At 42.6% G+C, this 27,416-nt stretch overlaps 1 protein-coding gene across 1 annotated transcript; it reads right to left on the minus strand.

Annotated features, from left to right (window-relative positions):
* Window positions 1–1,299: 1,299 nt before the first annotated feature.
* On the minus strand, window positions 1,300–26,549 carry Dync1li2 (dynein cytoplasmic 1 light intermediate chain 2). The gene is made up of 13 exons (XM_027405743.2): window positions 26,304–26,549; window positions 26,081–26,154; window positions 23,987–24,103; window positions 20,997–21,227; window positions 14,519–14,688; window positions 13,716–13,809; window positions 12,041–12,176; window positions 9,799–9,910; window positions 9,318–9,377; window positions 8,013–8,054; window positions 7,533–7,650; window positions 6,608–6,724; window positions 1,300–4,382 (listed from the first exon to the last, which is right to left on the minus strand). Exons 1-13 carry the CDS (start codon window positions 26,408–26,410, stop codon window positions 4,282–4,284), a joined length of 1,479 nt encoding a protein of 492 aa, XP_027261544.1. The 5' UTR covers window positions 26,411–26,549; the 3' UTR covers window positions 1,300–4,281.
* Window positions 26,550–27,416: the final 867 nt, after the last annotated feature.

Raw genomic sequence — 27,416 nt, forward strand, 5'->3', positions numbered from 1 at the left:
AACAAAACAAAACTAAATCTTTTCTTAACAAGTGGTGGGGCCAGGCATGGTGGGGCACACCTTTAATCCCAACACTCAGGAGACAGAGGCAAGCAATCTCTGTGAGCTCCAGGGCAGCAAGGGCTACAGGCTGAAGCCATCTCAAAAAAAAAAAAAAAAAAAAAAAAAAAAAAAAAGAGTAATAGGGATCATGGAGGCAGTTAAGGGCACTTGCTGCTCTTCTACAGAACCTAGGTTTGATTTCCAGTAATGACACGGCAGCATACAACCATCTTTGAGATCCAACACCTTCTTCTGGCCTCTTCAGTCACCTTGCACACACATAGGCAAAACATCACACACATAAAAGTAAATTTTTTTTTTTTTTTGTTTTTCGAGACAAGGTTTCTCTGTGTAGCCTTGGCTGGCCTTGAACTCACAGATCTGCTTACCTCTGCCCTCCTCAGAATAAATATTGGGATTAAAGCCGTGTGTCACAATTGCCTGGCAAAAATAAATACTTAAAAAAAAAACCTGAATAAATAAATCAGTGAAAAGCTTATCACATCCTCAACACTCCTAAATCAATCACATGAAAAAAAATCACTCAGTGTACTTCAGAATATGAAAACAATACACAGCAACCCACAAAGCCTCTGCTCTAAATGTTTTTATCAGAATTTCTGATTATTGGCTAGAAGTGCTATAAACCCAATGCTTAGGAGGCAGAGGTAGGAGGATTGCCATAAATTTGAGGTCAGTCTGTCTGGTGGATAAAAAGTTCCAGGCCAGTCAGAGCTAGATGGCAGACTCCATATCAAAAAAACAAAAAGTAAGTAAGAAACCATTTCTGATTCTCGGTATGTGTATGGGATACCTGTCAGATCCCCTGGAGCTGGAGTTACAAGCAGTTGTGAGATGCCTGATGTAAGTTCTGGGACCTGAACTCAGGTATCTGGAGGCTGGAAGAGCAGTAAATATGTTTAATCACTAACCCATTTCTTCAGCCCCCAAATTCTGATTATTTTAAGAGGGGTACATATTAATAAAATTTCTTTTTAAAAAAGAAAGAAACAAACAAACAAACAAAAAATCGTACTGTGTATGTTCTTGTGTTGGTCAGAGGACAACTTCAAGGATCCAATCCTCTCCTTCCACCATGCTGTTAGGCTTCCTGGCAGCTTCATGGCACTCAGCCATCTCACCAGCCCAGGTACACATTTTTAGCTACATTGCCACATATCCATATACCCCCATGTGATCAGTGGCTAACAGATAACTAGCAAAATGATTGATCAAAAACAAAGTCACCAAAACCTGTAAGCAGTCTGGATTCATGTTTATTGAAGCCAGTAATTAGACATCTTCCCCAGCACTAGAAAGCAAGGTTCTACATGACTGCATACTGCACCCAGATAGAGCCACACCCTGGACTAAGGCTAGTGGGAGATCATCTGCATTCCTGATCTGAAGTTAAAAACACCAATGAACTCAGCAGAGAGACAACAGTGAACTTTCATTTACAGCATCAACATTGTTAAAGTCATGATGTACAGAGCAGTCACTTTCAACTTCATTAAGTTAAGGAAATAGTCTCTTCAGTTTAAATACTGGTTTTAAAATGCCAATGTAAAATTAAAAAAAAAAAAAGAAAAAAAAAAAAAAGGTGCAGCTGGGCATTGTAACACACACCTCTAATCCCAGCACTTGGGAGGCAAAGGCAGGTGGATTTCTGAGCTGGAGGCCAGCCTGGTCTACAGAGCAAGTTCCAGGACAGCCAGGACTACCTAGAGAAACCCTGGCTTAAAGAAAAAGAAGAAAAGAAAAAGAAAAAAAAGTGCAAATAAAATAATCTAGCAGCATATCTGTTGGATTTTTATGAAAGGCCAATTCACAGTCCTCATCTGGGCTATAACTTTTAGGCTGGGCTTATTAAAATTATCCACTTAAAGACGAACAGAGGTAATCACTATAATGTGTATAGTCATAAAATTGTCTTTTACCGTCTACCATACAAGTATATTCTGCAAATAGAATTAATTTTACTTTAAAAAGTGAAGGCTGTTTATTATTTGGCCTTTGGTTCCAATGCTTGAGATCCTAAAATAACAAAAATTACCTTATCTCCTCAAACCCCAAAAGAACCCTGAAGCTCCCCAAAGCTGGTAGACTTTGGCAACCACTGAGCATGTGGTAACATGCATCAGTTTTTTTCTGAAACTAGGAGCATCCAAGTGTCAAAGGAATAACAGTGGTCTCCCAGAAACCTTCACAAGACCAGGCCTCAGCATTTCATTGGTTGGTTTTAGCACATTTTACATCAACACAAAAAGTGCTTAGCTATTCAAATGATACATTTTAAATTTTGTTACAAAATTTAAAAATCACCCTATTAGGCATGTGTCTTTCCAAGAATTCCTTGTTTCTGAGGTCACTCATTTTGCCCTGGCTGCTGCAGAGATTAAGTCACCCTACCTTTAGTATGGCCATATGGCATCCATAGGTCACTACATCACAACTTTCACTCCATCAGTTTACTGTCATCACCTAGATAACCTGGTAATTTGAAGCAACAATGCATGTTTAAAAAAAGAAAAACAAAATAAAAACCCCAAAATAACAACAAAAAAACTGAATTAAAAAAGGAAAAAATAATATATTTCAACAGTAAAACCGGCACAAGAAACATCTTTTTGTTGTTAGAGAGGCAAGTAAGCGCTCAGCTTTCTTCTTAACAGTGTTTAGACCCTTACAAAATGACACGACAGTTGAGGAGCCTTGTCATAAAACTAGATGTTAACTTATGTCCAGCACTACATTAGTGGTTAGTCAAGTCTGGTATGCATGTAAAGTAATGACATTAGGGACATTATGCCGAGAACAATATAACAAACATTCATATAAAAAAGTAAACTCCACTGACGTGAACTGTGGTTTTCCCCCTTAGTTTGAACAACAAATGTTTTATACATTAAAGTCATGGTAGTGTTTGCATTACATGTGCTATGTCATGTAGAAAACTCAAAGTGCTATTTCAAATCCACAGAAACCATTCTCAGAATGCTGTTGTGACATGATGATGTGCATGAATATGCCCCTAAAAGGAAGACACACAAAACTCCCACTTCCATAAGAAAAGAAGTGCTACATTTCATGACAAACACAAACCTGTCACTTCCATTTTCAATGTAAAGCGCTCACTTGTTGGTCTGGTAGCAGTAATCAAGACCACAGAGCTACAGAAAGAACCTTTTTGTATCAGTGAAGGCTACCACAGACTCTAAGGCAGGAATTGGTACAAGCTAATTAACCAGAATGCAATGACATTAAATACTTCCCCCAAATTTTATATAGCACGTTGCCATTATGGTAAAATGAGAGATCAATCACCCATTTTCTATTAGTTGGCCAGCCTGTGGTAGTTAAAAATAATAATAATTTAAAAAACAAAACAAAACAAAGCAGGAGCTATTCAAAATATATAATTCAAAGTAAACTAATTTTTTATCTGCTGACTTAAAAAACAACCCCCAGCAACTGCCTGCCCCAGGTTATATATGCATAGACCCAGCATTTCTCCAAGGACAAAAGGACATGGCCTGGGCTAAGCATGTGGGTCCTGGGCAGCTGCCATCTTCACTACCCCTGTGTCAGTTCCACCTTTCCCAGGTACCCCACACAAAACACATTTCCCATAAATCAAAGATGCATTCAGAACAAGTCTGTTTCCCATTCTGTTTAGTGTTTAGTTTGGAAATGCTTCTAATTGTTAAGTCTTTGACTTCTACCGTGCATGTACTTAATGCCACTCACTCACTTCCTTCTTCTACCTCCCTCAGCCTTCAGCTTTTCCACCCGCGCTTCTCTCATACATCCTGAACTCTTCTCTTTCCTGGACTTTCTGCCACTTAATCCTCTTCCCAAGGACAAGGGATTTTGCTAACATGAAACTGGTCAAACTAACCACCATCGGATCAATGACTTCCTAGTCCCGTTTGCTCCACCATGACAGCAAGTGGACCCCCTTTCTCCACTCTAAAAGAAGCCCAGCTGCGCTTGCTTCCCACAAGAGAACCGCAGCCCAAGAGTCCAAGGGACATCCCTACGAGGGGCCTGACATATAACCTTCCTAAATGTGCATTTCACACTCGGACAAGCCAATCAAGTATATATATTTTTTAAAAGTTCATCTCCCCTACCCCAAAAAACTGATAGCATGTGCCATATCAGAAAAATCCTGGTCTTATCAGATGAATATACATAGTTATTTGGTCATTTGACATATGCACTTTTAAAGGAGGATCAGGCTTCATTTTCTGTTGAAGAGTTTGTTACCATGGAGTCTGGCTTTCGAGTCATTCTATCCAGTTCTTCCTGAACATTTGACAACACAGTCTTTTGTCCTAAAAAAAAAAAAAAAAAAGGAAATGGAACAAGAGATAGCAAAATAGCAGTGTGAATTTTTTTTCTCCCACCAAGGCAGTGTTTCTCTGTGTAGCCCTGGGTGTCCTGGAACTCAATCTGTAGGCCACATTGGCCTTGAACTCAAAGATCCACCTGCCTCTGCCTCCTGAGTGCTAGCATGCACCACTACCACCTGGCTGGGGTGGAGAAGAGATTTTTAAATAGAAGCATTTAAAATCATACAGACAGCCTTTAATCCCAGCACTACAGAGGCAAAAGCTGGCAGAGCTAGTTCCAGGATAGTTGAGTGACTGAGAAACCCTGTCTTTAAAAATCAAAAACAAATAAAATCATCATTTGTAGTGACAACATCCTCAAAGATGAGAAAAGCCTTTTAACCAAGGACAATGAGATAGATCCTAACCTTGTTAATGCCAGTGTCACAGGTCTATGTTCCTCCAATTACTCAGCAGCCTTCTTGGCAGAGGGCAGGGAAGCCTTTGTGCCAAACTCAAGGGGTCTTTCTGAAAACCCTCATCCCATCCCTAAGCCCTGTGCACTTTCTCCACCACTTCCCTGGAGGTCATCACTGAGTTTCAGGCATGTGGTAAACTACTTTCTTTCCCAGACAGGCACTCAGCTTTTTATGTTTAACTGCAACACCTCAGACTGACTAATGGGCTGATGATGTAGCTTTGGCAAAGTATTTGCATTAACACACAGGGTTCAATTCCTGAAAAACAAAACAGAATAACCCATAAAGTCATTTAGCTTAAACTGACACACATGGAAATACCATGTTTTATGATGAGATTGAGGCTGGGCAGTTCAATCCTGCACAAAGCTGCTGCTCCTATTTTCTGTTGGCAAACAATGTCCGGGGCCTGGACAATGACCTCTATTTCCGGTAAGGGATAAATGCTAGGTCAAGGCTGAGGCCCAGATCAGATTCTTGAGTCTCTAAGAAGTCATAAGTTGCTGGAGGCCCAGATTGTCCCAAGGACAAAATGATCTTCTAACATTCTCTTCTATTTTGGAAAAAGTGATTACAGAAAACACCGAATTAACATGTGCCTAATACGCCCTTTATATGTGGGGTGTTGTGATGCATGCACACTTATAGTCTTAGTAGGAGGATCAAGAGTTGGAGTCCAAAGAGGCATGGACTCTGTGATGTCCTGAGGTCTACTGAGAGCATGATAAATAGGTTGATAACAATATGCTATATTTTAAAAGTTGTGAGATAGTATACTTTAAGTGTTCTCAAAACAAAAATGATGAATATGTGTGATATAACATGTTAATTGGTTTAATTTAGCCATGCCATTATGAACATACTGTATTATGTATCATAATTGTGCATAACTTTATTTATGAGCTAAATAAATGAATGGGAAAAAAAAAAGTTGGGAGTCCAGCATAGGCTTGTCTCTAAATATACAAAGGCAAACCTAAAACATACTCTACTGCTTGTGTAGTATTCACCAACTCCTGGGTTTGATCCCTGGCCTCATAAAAAGAAAATAAATGTTCTCTAGCTTTAAAAAGTATGTGATTCCACCATTTTGTTTCAGAAACCTCCAAGACTAGCTTTTCCTACCAACCTAAATGGAAGGACAGATACTGAGAGACCCTGCAGAGAGACAATGCAGGTTTACAAGCTCCAGCTCCCTGTAAGATTAGGGGCAGTGAAGCAAATGAAACATTTTTTTCTTTTCTTTTTTGCATGGCTTGCATGCCTGGTGAACAAGGAGGTCACAAGAGGGTATCAGATCCCCTGGAACTGGAGTTAATGGTTGTGAACCATTATGTGCATGCTGGGAACCTGGGTCCTCTGCAAAAATAGCAAGTGATCTTAACCATTGAGCTATCTCTTTAGCTCAAACAAATAAAAACTCTTAAAAGTATCACATAAAACTAAATAAATATCAACAGCATACTCCATGATGACCTCCAGTGAAAAGAGTTTCCAAATCAAGGACACGAGCACACTTAGACCTTATGCTAAATGACTCAACAGCCTGGATGTACATTAAATCATACTTAACATGTAAATGTGCCAAGGAAGTCTGCAAAGCATAAGGAAGCCAGCACAAGGCTCAGTTCTGTTCACAGCTGGTTAGAACCTGGAGGTCTGCAGGCTGGTGAAGGTAGTCTTGCTGTCTTCATCACCATCCTATCAGCACTGTCCAGATCAAGGATCTAAAGCTCTAAGGGCCCCTACCTGACTTCTTGGCTGTGCTCTGCACTCCACCAGCACTAGGACTTCCAGGAGAGCCTGTTTTTTTACTCAACAGACTATTGAAGAAGCTGGCCAATACCCCTTCACTTGCTGCATTATCTAAAGAAACAAAAGAAAAGCATAACAAAACATCACTCAAACTGATGACTTAAAAAAGTGGTTCTTAGACTGAAATTAAGCATCTGTGGCTTTCACTTTCCTAGCTCACTGACCATATCTACTATAGTCACTATTAGCTGAGGCTACCTGGGCAGTGATAAGATTACCAGTGGGAACATTTACATTTCCCACCTTTGAGGGTCACAGAAAAATCTTTGTTTTTGTCATCTCTGTGTCCTTCATGTTTTTCAGTTTTATAAGCCCTTAAGACTCACAGCCTGATATTGTACAGAAGGCTTGGGTGATAAGAACTCTGCAATAAAAAGAATGTCAATGGAAAAAAAAAAACAAAAAACAAAAAACCTCACAGCCTGTTATGAAACACTCACATCCTGAGTAAAAGATCCGCACGGATTTACAGAATTTTGTTCTGATGGTTTACTGCAGGTAGTACCTTTGGGTATCAATAAGCACTGGGACAATACCTTGGTCTAGTTTGGTAAGAATAAAAGTGTAAAAAATAGCCAATTCATAAACAGTATTAATATAAACCTAAGAAATAAAACTACAGATTCAAGATATACATTGTATAGTGACTTCCTAAGTTGTATTCTTTTCTGAAGGCACCTGCAGGGTTTGAGGTCTTACACAATGCCAGGTGCACATGGTTAATCCTTGTTGGGAAGCAACTCTTGTTGGAAAGACAACAGTCCAGTTTTCCGGGATTTCCTCCTGAGAGCCCAGTTACTGTTATAGCATGCCTTGTGGGCCTAGGACTAATATCTTTTCCCAAAGACAGCATACATACTTTTGATGTTTGGATCTGGTTTCTTTACTGATGTTCCTGGGGAGGCACTTGGTACACTAGTTGTTCCACTCCGGCCCTGGGTCCTTGGAGAGCCAGAGGGTCCTCTGGCAGGAGACTCCTAAGTCCAAAACCAGCCCATGTCACACATAGGTATAAAAATAACAAAAAATACAAATTCCAAAATCAACACACATTTTTGCATGTTTAAGGTATAGTAGTAGTGGTTTGCTCCCAGTTCAGTCCCTTTCTATGCCTCATTCTCCTGGAAAAAGAGCTAAAAGCTCACTGCTACTCAGTTATAATCCTTCAGCAAACATTTCTAAGATTCTACTGTATTTATGGCTGTGGGCCTTTAGGGAGACCAATTCACTTTAAAATATAAAAGCCCACACAAACATAAACTGTTACAAATAATGGTATAACTTTAGGAGGCACCTACGACACTGGGCCATGACCATCTGTTTGGTGTAAGGTACTCACGGAGGTTCTTGTGGGCGTGGCAGGCTGCTTGGCAAGGAGTGACTGCAAAGAGAGGGACAAACTGGCCATTAACCAAGGCCTGTAGCATAAATTGAGGTCTGGATAAAGGGTTGACTTCTATGACTCTACTATAGGGCATCGATAAAGAGTCATGTTTTATACTATAAATGCAAAATAACTTAAATCCAGTATTCAGTATATACACCCCCAATAACCAGTTTTAAAGCTAAGGAAATATACAGGCCATAGAAAAGGGAAAGAGTTGGGGAAAAAAAAAATCTGCCAAAAACTAACAGGACCTGGACAAGCCATTAGGAGAGGGTGACATGTCTAACAAATTGGATCAAAGATAAATGTTAAGACTGGATTTGTGTTCAAAACTGTCATCTTAGGTGGAATCAGGGTGAATCTGGAACAAGTTGATGAAAACACATTGTAATTATGCATGAAACTCTTAAAAATAAGATTACATTAAAACTGTCAGTTTGGGGCTGGGATGTAACTCAGTTGGTAGAGTACATGCCTAGCAATACAGAGCTGAGTTGGAGACTCAGCACTGCATAAAACCAGGCATGGGGACACATGCCTGTGATCCTGGCACTTGAAAGTTAGCACAGGGTTCAATGCCACCCTTGGCTACATATTGAGTTCACGCCTACCTGGAACATATGAGAACTTGTCTTTAAAAAAAGAACAAAAAAATCCAAACCGAGCCGGGCGTTGGTGGCGCACGCCTTTAATCCTAGCACTCGGGAAGCAGAGGCAGGCGGATCTCTGTGAGTTCGAGGCCAGCTTGGTCTCCAGAGGGAGTGCCAGGATAGGCTCCAAAGCTACACAGAGAAACCCTGTCTCGAAAAACCAAAAAAGAAAAAAAAAAAGAAAAAAAAAAAGCTAATAACTTAGGAAATTACTCTCCTTACCTACAAAATGTAAATATCTGCTTTTATACCCTGTGGGGAAAATGGAAGTGAGGCCAGGCCACTTGCTAAATTGTCAATTCAAGAAGTAAGCCAGCAGCCTCCAAAGCCGAGAAAATCCCCCTCCCCCACCCCAAAACAGAAGTTAGCCAGCAACTTTTCCCAGGGCAAATAGGGTACATAAAACATACTGAGCCCGTCCCTGCAGGATAATATGTGATGCAGACAGACATCATGAGGCAGGTGCTCCAATCCCTACCCCACAGAAAAAGTAGGAAATGAAGAAATCTCATCTTAACCTCCATGCCTCTGCAAGCTCTCAAACACATACAGCCCCCAACCACAGCCCTCCCCCAAAGGGCATTCCATGCAAGAGAAGGCCTCTTACCTGTTGTTTCATTAGGAACACCTGCTCATCCTCTGCTGCCAATTCTTTGTCATGGACCAGCTGTGAAACAATACACATTTATGGTCACAAGCAATAAAATTTCTCAAATGACTGTCAAAATTCTTTCTACAAAAATCTCGGTCCAGGCCTCCACATGGGTTTGGGGGATCTTTCCGTAGTTGCATTCTTCTAACCCTGTAGAGACCCTCTCCTAGAAGTAGCCATGGCATATAGCCAATTCATGTTTTTAAGTCTGGCAGGTCCTAAGCAGTACCTCCCACATCATGTCTTCTGGAGACCCCAGAGGGAGGGGATCCAGCAAAAAGAATCTAGGAGTGGTAGGAGCATTGTTGGGACTTGACAGGAAATACAAGCACAATTAACATGGACTTCATGTCGTGAGCCATTCTTAGAATACCAGATCTCATTTTCATGACTTAAAAACACCTAAATAAGGCCTTCAAGGGACTGGTTAAGGTACCTTTCTCACAGGAGGCTTTATAATAAAATCTTCATATGCATCTTCTGGTTTCACGGTTGTAAAATTTTCATGTAAAATAGCTATTTTCTTTTCGTTATCCCAGCCTGCAGGTCTAAAGACAAGGAGGCACATATTAGCTTGCTGTGCCTGAGACTGCCTTCCCACATATATCTAAAAAACATTTCAGGTTATAAGAAATTCCTGGGTAAGGTCCTTTCCCACATCTTTAAGTCTGGAGGCGTTGTGAGTGTCTTGTAGCTTTGGGTACATAAGCCAAAATGCACAGCAGACATAGCTCATCCTGCCCCAGGGACTCCTGCATCAGGGACTCAAGAACACTAGGCCTAAGGAGCCAACATGAGACACTGTCCCAGTGCAAAGTTTTGGGAACCCTATTTAGACCAACAATGCACAAAGGATAGAGGTCCAGAGAGGACTGTTCTTCCTGGGCTTTGGCTCTCCTCCTGCATTCTGTACTTCCTGAGGACACTTCTTTATAACAATTATTTTATGGACAGTTCATTAATTTTGCTGGTATGGAAGATGTACCTTGAAGCCAGAGGGAAAACCATGGCCTGTATCTATCCTGGACCCCCAAGAGGCACAAGGAGATCTTAGGTTCCTATGTGGGTGTTGTATAGCTGAACACCAGAAGCAGGAAGGCTAAGGTTTGATCAGGGTTCCCATGTTACTTAAAGGCAGCAACCACACACTGCCCTACATGACACACTTTTGGGGTCAAGAAACTCTTAAAAAAAAAAAAGACAACTGACTGTTCTCACAACCCTCTTTTGCCCAACTCATAGTCCACAGAGGGTTGTCTATCCAGGATGCTTCTCCCAAACGGCCTTGCTAACTTTACTAATTTGTACACAGGCAACTATAAACAGACCCAATAGTAAAAAGGGACTGGACATGGCTGAGATACATCATGACCCATGCAGCCTCCAGAACCACACGATGCTTCTTCATTACACACTAGCCCTAAATCCAACCAGAATCCCTGCCCCTCGGGATCACATAATTGGGAACGAAGTGATTACAAAAGCACATCACTCATTAAGTTTCTGTTTTAGTGCTTTCCTGACTGTTCTGGGTGATTCTTCAGAACTAGGTATGAACAATCTGAGTGAGACTCTCTTCAAACACACAGGAGGTAACTTGTTTAGTTTCGCAGAAGCACTTGGCTCTTGTACTTCCAGCTTTTCTCAAATCCCTTGGCCCCTTTATTCTGGTTTGCCTGAGATGACCACTCATCTTTTTAAAAAAGAATCATTTATTTATTATGTACACAGGACTCTGCTTGCATGTACGTCTTCACACCAGAAGAGGGCACCAGGTCTCATTACAGACGGTTGTGAGCCACCATGTGGTTCGTGAGAATGGAACTCAAGACCTTAGGAAAAGCAGCCAGTGATGGAGTCATCTCTCCAGCCCGCAACCACTCATCTTCTAGCAGCACACCCTTCTGGTCCCACTACACTAGCCCACTGCTGCCCTCCTCCTCTTCAGTACACGTTTATTTCTGTGTGAATCAGATCTCATTCATTTCTGTGTCCTCAGCAGAGAACCTGGATACCTAGGAGGTGAGGTGTAAAGCTTGCTGAATGGACAAATGTAACTGTTAAGTCCAGAAGGTATCAAATCGAAACATCAATCTGCCAATCTAAAAGCACAGCACTGTCTTATGTGTATGTGGCAATATGATTCTCTAGTTAGAAAAAAACACCAATTCAAGAAAACAGACTAGCTAAGTCTCTGGCTCAATGACCAACCCCAGGGGCTTGCAAAATGCAAATGCCAGAAAGTGCGAAGCAGAGTTTAACCCACACAGACAGGGATACCAAGAAGAGGCTCACAATCACCCTGTCAACAGCAGTCACCAGGTGTTTTTCCACAAGCCACTAAGGATCCCCAAATTGGAATCTCTATACTTTGAGTCTCTCCACAGCTAGTGCTTCACCAGAATTGACAGTAAGTACACAAAATGGCTTGTTTACATCCTGACTGCCTTCTTTCAATGAAGGAATGAAGCACCTCTGACCACACCACCCACTTCCCTCAAACCGAATGAATCAATTCAGAAGGGGCAGGGAGGGAAGGCTGCATCTATCTGCCACCTGTCATGTTCAGCCCAAGCACACTCTCAGACAGGAGCGCTGCACTGAAAAGGCACAACGTAAGTAGTAGCAAGCATACTATAAAGAGAAAGGCTTAGACACCATCACCTCCAAGAACTCACATAAAAACTGCGTCCTTTTCCACAACTAAGGCGGGTATGGTAAAGTGGAAGCCATATGTTTTATGAACAATGTACTTATACAGCAAGTCAAGGTTTTTCTCTTCCTTCACTGAGGTGTAAATCAAGGCAGCTCCATCTAATCAATCTGCTTAAGGAAAACCAATTCATTGTGAGACAAAAACCAATCACACATAAACAATCCTTAAAGAGCTAGGTGATGTGTTGTATAGCCCCATGTGAACAACAAAGCAAGCAAAATTTAAAAACTAAAAAGGAACATGAGCAGAGGAACCATGATAAATACTCCAAACATGTGGAAGCTTTGAGGATGCAGCTGTTTTTCTTTTTTAACAGAGACTGCTGTCATTCCCAAGGCTGCTTCCTGAGAAGCAAAACCAGTGGAACAACACCCTCAGCATACAGAGGTGCACAGATTACTTCCCAGGTGGGTGCTCACAAAGGAATGAGTTTATCATTAAGCACACCTTCAGAGATAGGTGTCAACAAAGGGCTCAAAGGAAGCACTTGTCACCCCCTTCTCCAGGGTGTGGAACTAAGATACCAACTACAGTTGGCTTTATATGAAGACTCAAAAAGCTGCTGACATGGTATCTTTTTCCTGGGTAGCACAAAGGAAACACCTGCAGCTTCTAACCTAGTAACCTTACTTGTGATTGTACCTCTCTAAATAAGAGCAAAGTCTAACAAGATGTCTAAGTACAATCAATGTAATTTGGCCATAAAATGGTCACGCATTAGTTTCTTAATACAAAAGCCTTAAAAATAAAGCAACTAGCCGGGCGTTGGTGGCACAAGCCTTTAATCCCAGCACTCAGGAGGTAGAGGCAGGCGGATCTCTGAGTTTGAGGTCAGCCTGGTCTCCAGAGTGAGTGCCAGGATAGGCTCCAAAGCTACACAGAGAAACCCTGTCTCGAAAAACCAAAAAAAAAAAAAAAAAAAAAAAAGAAAAGAAAGCAACTAAATCAGGCATTGGGCATGGCAGCACATGCTTGTGATCCCAACACTCAGGAAGCTGGGGCAGAAGATCACAAGCTCCAGGCCAGCCTGAATGACATTATCAGACTGTCAAAAAATAAAATAATACTTAACAAAGTGACCAAAGACATGCTGAAGTTAGTATATATAAAATTCCAACATAGCAAAAATAAAAAACTAATTGAAAGATTACAACATTTTTCCCCATGGTAAAAAGACTACCCTGTTAGGCAGGCAGGATGGCTCAGTGACTGAGTAAAGGTGCTTGCTGCCAGGCCTGACAACCTAACTTTGACCTGGAACCTACATGATGGAAGGAGGTAACTGACTCCCCAAGTTCTCCACACTCATGTATCCCCCTCAATTAAGTGTAATAAAAAAGGGCTGGAGAGATGGCTCAGACGTTAAGAGCACTGGCTGCTCTTCCAGAGGTCCTGAGTTCAATTCCCAGCAACCACGTGGTGGCTCACAACCATCAATAATGAGGTATGGTGCCCCTTTCTGGCATGTAGGTGTATATGCAAACAGAACACTATGTAATAAAAATAAATAATTTTTTTTAAAAAGTGTAATAAAAAGAAAAAAAGGACTACTCTGTGTTGAGGAGGGGCTGTGAAGAAGACACCCCCTTTGGGGGAAAGCCTGTGCTCCGGGGCCCAATACAGCATCCCAAGGATACACTGGAGGCAGAATCTCCGTAGGTGTGACTGTATGAAGTCCAAGTGCTCATCCCTGTAATCATGTTCTTTCTCCAGTATGCTCACTGCATCACACTGCAGGAGAGACAAAACCAAGAGCAACATTAGCTTTCTGCTTTTCTGCCTGCTGAAGACAGAAACAGGGATTTCTTCCAAAATAAAGAATTCCTAAAGAAATAATTCAACAGGGGTCTGGGTACTAATTAGAGAAGAATAAAAGGAATGAGAGAGTTCTCATTCATCCTGGCTTCAGTTTACACTCAGATAATAGGCCTGATCACTTCATAGTTGTTTTTCCAACATTAAATGAAGTCACATTGGGAGAGAGGCCATTTCACACTGCTGTACACTGCACAACAAGGTAACTTTTATTAGAAATAAAGCACTTTTGAAATCCAAAATGTGTTTAAAGCTACTTTCCCCCTCTTATATAAGAGACATACCCTCTCTTAAATTAAGCTTGATTCCGTTTCTACTTCAGCATTTTATTTTCACCACCAGTCTGGACCAGATGAACAACTGGCTTACAGACACATAAGAGAACTGCTTTCACTTAAGTTTGCCCATGAAGTCAACAGGGCTTTCTGAACTAAGTGATGTCAAATTTGCAGCAGCATTAAATGACAATGTGTTCTACCCTGACACATTCAATGTACCTTAATGAATCCCGAATAAGCCCAATTCTCCCTTGAGAAGAAACTTCATCAAAGCTTCTGAAACTTTCTTTCAGACGGTGATTGTTCACTGGCCACACCCAGCCAAGCTTACAATTCCCTGGACGCACCTTTGTGCACACCACCAACACTGGGATCCCCAGGTTATGAGTCAGCACATTGTCACCCAGAGGGAGGGCAACACTTTCTTCATCTGAGCCTGAGGTCAGAGGCCCTCTTCTCTGTGGGGAACCCTGACACCCTTCTTCAGGCTCGATATAATCTTGAAAATCTTTCATAACTACAGAGGAAAAAGAGAAAAATTACACAGACACAAAAATACACCTTAGGTTTAGAAAATTAAGAAAAAAAGGTAGTAGCAAATATAAAGCAAAAGCGTTTATGCATGGCAGAGGCTGCAGCTTTAGGTTTAGGAATGGTGATGCAAAGTGCCAGATTTGCACCTGGTATCTCATGTCTACTGAGCTGTGAACTACGAGAGCAGCAAACCTTAACATCCCTAATTCCACACACTTCCTAAACAGGCTTTTAAAGTTCTGCTTTTAAAAATAGTACTGTGGCTTAGACTTGAGATTTTCCATGTGCTGGGCAAGCAGTCTACCACTGAGCCTCAGCCCAAGTTTTTAAAGTTCTTAAACTCATACTAGTTCCTATGATAAAAACTATCACAAGTGAAACAAAACAAAGACCACCACCACAACCATCACCAAAAATTCCCTCACATTCACTTTTCTTACATATCCTACATTTTTCAAAGTACAGACAGCCCACCAGGTGACCATTAGAAATCAGTAACACAACTTATTAAGATCCTCATCAGAAAAGCTTACTATATGCCTACACTCTGAATTCCAAAAGAGCGTGCCATTTCTAGGCAGCAGAGGCAAGCAAAGACCACGGGACTGCCCAGCACCAACCACATTTCCTCTTTGTCTCTACTCTTAGGAACTTAAGTCTTTACAAAAAGAAAAAGGGCCCTTAGGTGGAATAGCCATGGCTGTAGTTAAGCCAACTGAACACAAGGCCTGCAGGCCTGAGCCTTTATGTGAGCACTTCAAGGTTCAAATGATGGGTTTTATCTTGTTTTGTTTTGTATTTGAACAGGATCTCATTAAGTATCCCTGGCTGGCCTGGAACTTGCAGCAATTGCCCTGTCCCTCCCTCTGACTCCTGAGTTTTAGGATTATAGCTGTGAGCTATCAAACCTAAATCTTCATGTGATGGGTAAAGCCCCTCCAGGCTTAGGAGTCAATAGGCAGCTCTATTATTCTATTAAACCCATCAGGACCAAGGCCTGAAAAGGGCCTAAGGCCTTCTATACTTTCCCAAAAGCATGCAAAGTAAATGTAACTAAAAATATTGGGAGAGGATGCTGGGGGACTGGAGATATTTATTGGTAAAATGCATTGACTGCTCTCCCACAGTACCCATGTTTGATTCCTAGCACCCATAAACTGACAACCACACACAAGTCCAGTTGAAAAGAATCTGATATCTGCTTCTGGTTTCCATGAGCACTGCACATATATGGTACACAGACATACAAATAAGTAGAACACCCATACACACAAAAATAAAGAAATAAAGCACTACAGAAGACCAAGAAATTATTTGCACTGCTACTTCATAACTGCAATTTTGCTACTGTTATGAATTGTAATATAAATATCTGATATGCAGGATATCTGCTATTTGACTCCTATGAAAGAGTTGGTCAACCCCTAAAGGGGTTTCAACCCACAGGTGAGAACTACTGTTCTAAATGACTGAAAAATTGGGCTTGGTGGCGCATGTCTTTAATCCCAGCACTCCAGGGGCAGAGGCAGGCGGACCTCTGTAAGTTCCAGGCCAGCCTGGTCTACATACCAAGTCCCAAGCCAGCTGGAGCTACAAAGTAAGATCCATGTCTCAAAACAAAACAAAATAAAAACAAACCCTGGCTGTTCAACAAGAGTTGGAAATTCACATATTTTAAATAGACCATTATAGAAAATAGATTAGAAGACAGAAAATATGCATAACATATAGAAAACACAAACAACGAGAACCTAAATCCTGAAAGTAAAATGTAGCTCAATGTAACGCTTTCTCTCTAGGAGATGAAGCAGTCAACAATTGACAGGAGAAACCCTCAAGCCCCATGGCTGGAAGGGAGGCCCCACTATGCTAGCTTCACTGGGGCTGTGGCTTCCCTCTTCCTACCTCACCCACCACTCACTGGACGCAGTTTTGAGAGACTCCTTCTATGAAAAAGCCTGACATGTAGCAGGGAACAAACTGACTATTATGGTTTAAAGTGGTGGGTTTGGATATTGAGTTGACAAGGAGTAGTCTTGTGATAGTTAATCTGTCATCATAAATAGGTTTAAAACATTTAGGACTTGGTGTGGTGGTGTACACCATCAATACCGTGCTTGAATTGAAAGGCAGAGGAAGGAAGGATCTATGAGTTTGAGGCCAACCTGGAGTGAGTTCTGGAACAGCTAGAGCTACACACAGAGACCCTACATTTAATAAATAAATAATCACTTAGGAGATACACCTCTGGGTGTGGCTGTAAGGGTGTTTCCAGACCCTTATACCCAGGTTTATAATTTACAGATAGAGATTCAGAGTATCTATGCCAGTCTGCCCTTTCACAAAGGTAGGAAAGTTTTTACCATGTCCCCATGCTACACTCCCTGCTCCTAGACTAAATTAAAAAAACTGAGAAAACAAGCTGAGCACTAGCATTCATTTCTGCTAACTGATACAGATGTATTATGACCAACAACTGCCATATGTTCCTGATACCATGCTTTCTTTCCTTGACAGTTTAAAGGACTGTATTCCTTCAAACAGTCAGAAAAAAAAAAAAAAAAAAAGAACCCAACACCAAAAACCCTTCTTTATACTGTCTTTGTCCTGTTGCTGCAGCAACAAGAGTAACTATCCACCATATGTACAAACAAGCACCGCCTTGTGGCAGCTCTAGGGGTCAATTTCCCTTGGCCAGCTCTGGATTACAGTGGTTGATCACAAAGCAGTTCCAGATCAGACAGGCTGGAATGGAAATGGGATTGTAAAGCAGTGTTCACTTGTTGAAAATAATACTACAGGGAGCTGGAGAGATGCTCAGGAGTTAAAAGCACGTCTTACTCTTGAAAAGGACCGGAGTTCACTTCCCAGCACTGCCTAGCAACATCCTGTAACTCCAGCTCCAGAAGGATCCGACACCTCGGCCAGCACCTGCATTCACAGGCATAAACACTGTGGCCCCTATAATCGAAAATACAATAGATCTTCATAAGAAAATACTGAAGTCTAATTAATATGGAAGGCAGAAGTCCTCTCAGCAAGAATATCAACAACTAACTACTACCCTAAAAGTAAGCTAAAACCAGCATGAACAAAAGCACTCCTTAAACACGAAGCAGCAGAAAGGCATGGCTGCCATTCCAAACATCACATACCAGGGACAATATAAGCAGAGACCCTCAGACACAGACTTGGCTCAGCAACTGCTAGATACCTTCCAGTGTTCTCTCCTCTTCCCCCTAACCCAACAGGACCCTGTACTCAGAACACACAGCTACACAGAAATAAGACTTTTCTGGACTGGCAATGAGGTCAGCAAGTAGGAGTGCTCACTGAGAAACACCGAGTTCAAGCCCTGTAGCGCACCTGTAGTGGAAGGAGAGAACGTCCTGAAAGTCATCCAGCACAAGCACATGCAAGTGCACACACTCTAAGGAAACCAAAAGGACTCCATTCTCATCCTCTTTAAAGGACAGCAGGCAAGTTCACCTCCCATTGCCTTCCTGGAACAGACATACTGCTAATGTATGAGGAAAAGAACCACACCCTCAAAATGACAAAGCGGAAAGCACAATGAGCCAGGGCTCTTGAGCTATCTTCCCAGGGCTGCTCCCTAGTTGCAAACTGCCTTCCTCTAGATTTCATTTTCAGGAGAAATAAACCTCAATTTTGTTTAAGCCATCCTCCTCTCCAGTTTTCTGTCATATGTCACTGAATCTACTCTTCAGTGACACAGACACCAATGACTAAGACCAGTGTCTCATTCCACAAGCTCCCCAGAATAGGCATCTAGTCTGCTGTATCCCCAGCACCTAGAACAACACCTGGTATCTAACGCTTTCCTTATCTGAGAAAGACTGGTACTCGTGGCCAATGTGGCTCTTTTTCTATTTTAATAAATATTTATAAGGTTATCAATCCAAGAAAGTGTCTTCACAGAACTGAAGTCTGTAGCATATTAGTCTGTAGATGTGTGCAGTGGTCTAGAAACAGTTTTCAGCCTTAGAACTACTCTGCTAAGTTGTCTTTAGCATCTCTGTCTTGCAAGAAAAAGAGGCATTATCTAAAAAGGTCAGTTGGAGACAGATGAGCTGAACTGCATGACAGTCACTATACCCACATGTGGATGAGCCAGGAAGCACACATGCAACAAAGGAAAGAATAAGCTGCCTGTTTAAGTTAATAACGGACAGGGGCAAGATGAAGTGTTGGACAGGAAGACATAGTTGGAAATTGAAAAGCACCATCAAAATTTCAGAATTCTCTTGCCAGTTAGTGTGCAGATACTATGTGCCATGCTCCAGAGCCCTCATCAATCCACCAAAGAGAGTGATGTCACCTCATGGCACTAAGCCAGAGGCAGCCAAGCTTGCACTGGCCAAGACGCTGCGGCTGCCGGTTCCACTGCCTGCCCCTCCCGTTTCCCTGGCAAAGGGACAGAAGCTGATGTAACTGCACAGAAGCAAAGGAAGGAAAAACAAGCTTTGGAACCACATTTGAAAACCCACCAAACTTCCTTTAATTTAAAAGTTCTTTGTTCTCAGGATTCATGTCTTTAACTCTAAAATAACTTTTATAGATATAATGTATGTATGTATGTATGTATGTATGTATGTATGTATGTTGTGGTGGTTGTTGTTTTTATTGTTCCAGACAGGGTTTCTCCATGTAACAAACTTGGCTGTCCTGGAACTCACTCTGCAGACCAGGAGGCTATCTTCGAATTCACAGAGATCCACCGGCCTCTGCCTCCTGAGGTGTAGGCCTCCCAAGTGCTGGGATAAAAGCATGAGCCCCCACCACCCAGCTAAGTTTTATTGTATTTTAAAGACCCTACCCACAAAAACAAACAAACAAAAACAACAACAACAACAAAAACTAATCTTCCTATTCCTGAATGTATTCTTATTTGCTAAATTTCAAAATAATAAACTAGTTGGAAATCAAAGACTTCTCTTCTTTAGGATTTTTTATTAAACCTGTCAATGAGGAGACATAGGATCTCCATGTGATTCCAAAAACATGGGCTTGGGGTTTGGAAGAGAAATGTCCCCAAAGACTGTTTGTCCCTAGCTGGTGGCATTACTGAGTTATTACTAGATGGAAGGGGCAATAAGCTCTCAGTGGATTTCCATTCAGGTGCACTTGGCTGAATGGCTATTAGAAGGAGGCACCATAGACATGCCTTTGAAGGATACCCTATCCCCTTCTTCCTACCCTTCGTTGCCTCATCACAGGTCCAGAAACAGCCAAATGGCCATGGACTGAGACCTCTGAAAAGCCAAAACAAAGCAAACCTTCCTACTGATAAATTCTTTCTCTCAAGTTTTGTTTTTGTTTTTTTTAAATTCAGGGTTTCTCTATAAAGTTGTGGTTAGTCTGAACTTGCTACGTAGATCAGGCTGGTCTTGAACTCCAAGAGATCCACCACCACATCAGGCCAAAGTATTCTTTTTCTGTCTGTCTGCCTGTGTTTGTGTGTACATGCACTTGGATGCCTGACTGTGAAGGGACCTGCTCCTCTTCGGCAGCCATAACAGCCGAACACATGCTTGCCATAAACCTGCCTTGGTCACTTAGAGGTCAGATGCCTGTCTCGTGACGAGGAAACAATCAGAAGTTAGCTGGTGGCGCTATGCTTTACGACCCTGGGTGTGCTTTATGGACAAGCACACAGCAATGACGTAGAGAGCATAGCAACCGCCCTGGGAGGGCCTATGGGCCATAACAACCAGTTGACCAATCAACACAGGGCAAGTCCTCCAAGCCTGGAGGCACACCAATCGTGAGCCTGTGCGTACCCCTAGACACTCCCCTTACGCTGCCCTATAAAGATCTGTGCACAGCGGCTTCAAATCGTCTTTGCTAGCCATCTGCCATGGTAGGTGGATCAAAGACCCGAGCTAACATGGGGTTAGCTCGTTAAACTGCAATAAAGCCTCGTGCAATTTGCATCAAGCTTTCGCCTCCATTCTGTGTTTGGGGTGGCCGAGGTCCTGGGCTAAGATTCTGGAAGCCTCAGCTTTCCAAGGGTCTTACAACTGTATGTATACTATATGCATGCTAGTGACCAGATGCCCTGGAAATGGGAGTTACAGGAGGTTGTGAGCTGACTTAGTAAAGGCACTGGGAACAGAACATGGGTCCAGCCCTTCAATTATTCTTGATAACTGAATTTCAATAACTGAAAGAAGTATTTCAAAACAGAGCAGATTTTATGCCTAGTAAACCCTCTTGGCTGAAAAAGACGGTGGCCCCAAAAATCCAAAGAGAATAGCAAATTTTACTCACATTTTCGTTCCAGATCCCTCATTTCCTCTGGTGGAATTTTCATCTTGTCGATGTGCTCACGTAAAACACTAGCCCACTTCTGTAGAGATTCCATTACAGTCCAAGGTCTAGACATGTCTACGACAAAAATGACCAGCGTCTCCGGCAAAGATTCAGCTGAAACTGCAAATTTCAGCAGGCCTTTGTGGTAGAGGTCTCCATCTAAAATCCACACATTGCATCGTGTGTGATCTAGGAAGAGAAATGAAGTGTAATGATCACCTAACAGTAACCGTCTGCACAGATAATGAGAACAGCAGCATTAATAAGGGAGTGAATGTACACAGAAACCCCAGCTCTGCAGTGCCAAACATCCAGTAGCCAACAAATCATCATAGTATAGAATGAAGTGCCTCGGCTTTTAAAAGTTTAGATAATCACAGATAGGTCGCCTCTAAGATTTCAACAAACTCCAAGGAGCAGAGTGAAAGTAATTAGCTTTCAATAACAACCAAAGGACACTAACACTTATTGATGAAGTGTCCCTCAGTCTAAATAATCTACTGTTCTAAGACACCAACAATCTGTGAGGTGTGCACAAGCTGATCTTGTGTGTCACACTAAGCAACTACAGTCATCCTGAGTAAAAAGTTATACACTCCAAGCATCTTTATCTTTTAAATATACACATGGAAGTATTTACAGATGAAATGCTATTAAAGTCTGAAATTGGATCAAAAATAATCCAATGTGGACTACAGGAGATCTTAAGATATAGATGAAATAAAACGTACCAAGAACTGGTAACTGTGATAATTCAACTATAAGATAATTCTCTAAATTAATAGGATAGTTTTAGAAAATTTCAAACATATTCCTTAATTATTTTTTCTATAAAAGTACCTTGAAGGGGGGGAACTCCTAACATCAAAATGTCATTTCATTAACTTCTTTTCCAACATATACTTTTAAAACTTACCTTTCTTTAGCATCCTTGTTGGTATAACCAAACAATATCTATAAAAATGCATTTTGATGAGTTTAAATATAAAAATATCTACATCTAGCTGTATTTCCAACATCTAAATTATGTTAAAAAATTTTAATTTATTTTTATTATTTCTAATTATATATAGGTGTGTGTGTGCGCCTACATGTTCTTATGTGTGCTAGAGTGCAGGTGCTCTCAGGCCAGAGGCCTTGGATCCCCTAAAGCTACACTTATAAACCACTGTAAGCCACCAGACATGGTTCTGGGAGCTGAACTAATATAGTGCTCTGGAAGAGATCCATCTCTCCAGCTCTTACTTTAAAAACTTTATAACATGTACTTAAGAGTTATATGTGCTCCTTAGAGTATGGGTGGAGGATATATGTAGGTGTGTGCATTCCACAGTGAAGTCAGAGGGCAACCTGTGAAGAGTCAGTTCTTTCCTTCCACATGATGTGGGTCTCAGGAATCAAACTCAGGCTCTCTTGGCAGCAAGTGACTTTCTCTGCTGAGCTATCTCACTAGTCCTAAAACTCCAGTATATTTTAGTTTGGGTCTATAAATCATTCCAAACACACTTTGTACTCAAAATCTGAGGTTTATATGCCTACTCATCAAGCAAGCATAGTTCCTTTTCTCAGCTTTTCTTGCCAGTGTCAACTATACATAACTCGTCCATGTGTGGGAATCACACATCCCATGCAGCACTAGACAGACTTCTAACTGAGAGGCAGTGGTTCTTTGACATGTCAAAGGTCCTACCACAACTCAGATACAACCAGACTATTTTCTTTAGCAGGTGATTACCTGTGAAATTCATACTTACAACCCAGTCATACCACACAATTAAAAAGACTAGGGTTGAAAGAGTATAATTAACCTAAGGTAAGGGCACCTCTTCCATCAGACAAGCACTACCAAGTAAGCAGCTGAAAGATCTTAAGTCCTACAAGTGAAGCAAGGAAAAAGGTCTCATAGTGACCTGAAAGGAATCGGAAGTACTGGGACGCTCTGTCCTAAAGTGTGTCTCAGCCCTGGAGACACCAGAGGATATGGAGATGCAGAGCATCTATGCCAGTCTACCCTTTCACCATGTCTCTATAGCTCCCATCACACTTGCACACTCTGTCCACCTGCACTGTACCACCATCATCTGCCTCAGTGAGGAAATGGAAGTGAAGGGTGGTTAGGTCACCAATCAGAAGCCAGTTCTGTCTGGTTCCCAAGCCCAAGGTCTTCCCACAAAAACCATGGTGCTCTACAAAGGCAGGAAGCAAAAGACGTAAACATTCAAGGTCCCCTAGGCTTGGTTTAGTGGCCTCAGCCATACAAGCACAGACTCCAGTTGAGTCTAGACAGATACTCAGTGCTTGTTGTTCTGACAGAAGACAGAGGCCTAGACACCAAGCCTACTTTCTACATTCTTTTCAAAGACAGAAAAGTCAAGGGAATAGGGCTAAAATCCCTGGAGATCTAAATTAGCACACACAGGTGCCTGAGCTTTAGGAAGAGCCCTTCTCCATGTCCTCCATCAACAGCTTAGAGACAGCAGGATTGTAGTGCTGGAGAGACTTTTGGTTTAACTTCTTCAATTTAGCAATAAGAAAGTAGCTTTATAAAATCACCTTAAAATCATGATCACTAGTATTTAAACAGATAAAGGCAAACATAAAGAATGAAATTAATCAATACACTTCATCTTTAGAATTTAGAAAAAAGACCTAGGCACTGATAACTGTTCTACAGTCACTAAAAAAGCTGAACATAAACCTGAAAAATTATTAAGTAATCATTATAGAGTAGTGTCTCTGAGAGTTTAAGGTCAGCCTGGTCTATCCAAGGCCAGCCAGGACCACATAGTAAGATGCTGTCTCAAAAAACCAGAACCAAACTGAAAGTCCTGCAAATGACACACATTTCACCTATTCTCTTCAGTTCTAACAGAAAGCTGGGAATGCCTGGACATGCAGGAATCAGAGTTCTGCATGTTACCTTTATAGTGGAGTAACACATCACTCACCATCTCGGTCCTCATCATGAACGCTGAGGTAAAGATACTCCAAGCCTCTTCCTTTTTTGCCGTGCTCTGCTCCTTGTAGTTTGGTCATGAGAGTTGTTTTACCAGAGCCATCTTCTCCTACAAATGACATTTGCAAGACAAAGTGTGCTATGTATCATGGTAGGCAAAGATGGTAACTCTTAACATCAACACAATAAAGAACAATTAACTCTCAAGCAAGTCTGCTGCTAAGGCCTCAGCTCTCACAAACAAAGCAAATCTGCTCTAAGGGTGATTGGGTAGAGGCAACGACAGCCAACCCCAGGAGCCCAAATAGCCCTCTACTGTAATTTCTCTACTTCACAAGGGAAGGAATAAGGCAAATCCACTAACTCTACCTGCAATTTCTTAGGCAGACATCCAGAGAAGGGAGTGTCAAAGGCAGAGCTAGTTTCTCACAAAATAAATCTTTACCACAGTAAAAGAAAGAACTCTTCAAAACACAACTAACCTCAAAAGTCTAGGAACACTGAACTAAAATTCTGATTCTGAGCCAGATGTGGTCGATCAAGCCTTTAATCCCAGCACTTGGGAGACAGAGTGGATCTCTGAGTTTGAGGCCAGCTTAGTCTACAGGGTGAATTCCAGAACAAGCAGGGCCACACAGAGAAATCCTGTCTTGAAAAACAAACAAATCTGATTCTGCCTCATAATCACGAAGTTTATAAATATTATTTACATGCATTTGATTTTAAAACATCTTCACAAGCACCCTAAAGGCTTGGAAACTGGGAAAAAAGTAATTACTGACGTAAGTGTAACTCCTATGTACATTCTCAGTACCAACTGCTTTTTCTTCTTCTTGGGACTACCCATATCCAACACCCTCCCTCATATAATACCTCCCCCAAAATGAAATAGAACCACTATTACCAAACATCCTTGGATTCAGTAATATGGAATTATAGAACATAAGAAATGAAAGGCTATCCACAAAGATCCTCCCTCCTCAGCACTGCATCCTTTTCATGCTGGCACAATCCACCTAGCCCATGGTGAGTGCTTGTCCAGCCTGATTTCAGCACCTGCTCATTCTGATCTACCTGGCATGCCACAGCCTGAGTTATTTCCCTAAAGCACACATCTGGCTATAACCTATCACAGTGGTCATTACCTGGATAAGAGAAACACAGGGAAACCACCAGGTAGTTATTTCCATAAAGATTGGAAAAGGATAAAGGAAAATAAAATCCGTGAAAGCCAGGAGCCTCAGGAAAGAGGCATAATGCTTCAGTCTTTCACGATCTGACCTCACCTTATCTTACCACTTACTGCAAGAAACCTCTAACAGTGTCCAGTTATCTCTATGTGCTGTAGCTAAACAACTACCCTCCAAACACCCAACTCCACAGTTCTTTTTCAACACATCAAGCAGTGTGATGCACCCACAACAGTCTGCTCTTGACAGGAAGGATGTGTTGCAACCACGCACGCATCTGCCTCTGCTAGACTGGGATTCTTGCAGAGTGTCTAAGATTGCCTGTGCTGTCCCAGGGCTCCAACTCTACAAACAGCTTTGCACCTTTCGTTTATATGAGATAACTGAAGCCAAAGAGGTTAAATGACTGACTTGGCAACCTAGCAGTAATGCAAGAAAGTTCCTGAGGCAGACTACCAAGGTCTGCTGCCTTTGGGGAGTCCCTAATGCCTCTGCTCAACGGCTCATGAAGGCTGAAGAAAGCCTTCAAGACGTCTCAGTTCCCAGCTTAGGTCACCTAGTTCCCCCATCTTCTCCATCCAGCTTGCACATCCTCTTTTTTCCTTTCTCCACACGCTCAACTTGGTGAGCACAAGACTAAGCGTTGAAGAGAGTCAAGGCTGAAGGCCAATGATTGAAGGAATGTGCCACAAGCCCACGCCACACCACTGTACTCCAAACGGAGCTGCATCTTGGGGGTCAGGAGACGCGTGGGCTTGGAGGCTCTCCGGCTGCCCTGATAGAGTCCTGGCCAGCAAGCCACAAGCAGGCAGTAAGGGTGGAGGAGAAGGTGGAACCTGTGGGAGGGGCACCGCCTGACCCACCCTGGCGCCCCAGGGCAGTACCCGGCTGCTCACCGAACACCAGAATGTTCTTGCCGGACGGCAGCTTGGACCTGGCACGGGTGGACACTTCGCTTAAGATCGAAGACCTACGGCGACAATGACAAGAGCGGTCAGCGTGGGACCGCCCAGGACCGCTCGGCCAGCGACTACCCGTCAATGTCTGCCCGCGGTACCGCCCGCTCCGGCCCTCTTTCTGCCCGGCCACGCCATCCGTGGCTCTGTGGACGTTCCTCACCATAGACTCTGGCCTTCCTCCTCTTCGCTGGTTAGGTCGCTGGAGGCCGCCACCGCTGGCCCATTGGGGCCCAGCAGCAGCTTCTTCTCCACCCCCACCGGCGCCATCTTGCCAACTGCAGCCACAAAGAGGGCCCTCCCCCGGGCCGGCTGAGGACCCGTAAGGACCCCGGCCGGGCCGAGCCGCCCGCCCGCCCAGCCGCAGAAGCTCCGCTATCCAGTGCGTCCCGACGGGTCGGCGATGTCCGCGTGCGTCTGCGGGCCGCCGAATCCTCGCAGCGAGGGAGGCTGCTCGGTCAGGCAGCGAACCGGACAGCCTTACGCGGGAGGTGGAGCCGCGGGCGCCACCCGACCCAGGGCGCGCTGGCGACTCCTGCAGGCCTGGACGCTGCAAGCCCAAACTTTAGAAGACAGTCCCATTTATATCTCACCTTGTGCGAGTGTCATAAGCTATCTCATTGAATCTTGCTTAACTCTTAAAGAGTGAAATTAGGAAACTATAGCTCAGAAATCTTAAAGAAACTTGGCTAGGATGTGGCCTACCATGAAAGATGCTCTGCAATTCACTGAGCATAGGTTTGCATGCCTGTCATCCTAGCAAGGGGAAGCTGGCAGGAGGGGAATCAGAAGTTCAAGTTAAAGCTAAGCATGAACTACGTGAGACCCTGCTTCAAAAAAAAAAAAAATTAAAAAATTAACCAGGGCTTGGCATAGTGGCATACGCCTTTAATCCCAGCATTTTGGGAGACAGAGGCAGGTGGATCTCTGTAAATTTGAAGCCAGTCTGATCTACATGGGAAGTTCCAGGCTAGCCAGAGCTAAAACACAATCCCAAGACCCAGTGTTAGAGGTGGCATCCCAGTCGTGTTCATTATTCTTAAATTCTTATATAACGAACTTGGCAAAATTCTCAAGATGTCTTGAGATTATCACAAATCTTCAATGTTGTCTATCATCTCCTCCTCTGTAGACTCTATTAGCTGTGATTTTGTTGTTTTGCTTTGTTTTATTGTCTCTCTGTATAGCTCTGGCTGTCCTGAAACTTGCTCTGTAGACCAAGCTGGCTTTGAACTCATGGAGAACCACCTACCTCTGCCTCCTGAGTGCTGGGATT

The sequence above is a fragment of the Cricetulus griseus genome, chromosome 3 (assembly GCF_003668045.3).
Source record: "Cricetulus griseus strain 17A/GY chromosome 3, alternate assembly CriGri-PICRH-1.0, whole genome shotgun sequence".
Taxonomy (NCBI): domain Eukaryota; kingdom Metazoa; phylum Chordata; class Mammalia; order Rodentia; family Cricetidae; genus Cricetulus; species Cricetulus griseus.

Coding starts and splice junctions, on each gene's coding strand:
- Dync1li2 (XM_027405743.2), bottom strand. CDS start 26,410: ATGGCGCCGGTGGGGGTGGAGAAGAAGCTGCTGCTGGGCCCCAATGGG. Junction 24,104..26,080: donor CAAGAACATTCTGGTGTTCG/GTGAGCAGCCGG, acceptor TGTCATTTGTAG/GAGAAGATGGCTCTGGTAAA. Junction 7,651..8,012: donor CCACGCCCACAAGAACCTCC/GTGAGTACCTTA, acceptor TTTTGGACTTAG/GAGTCTCCTGCCAGAGGACC.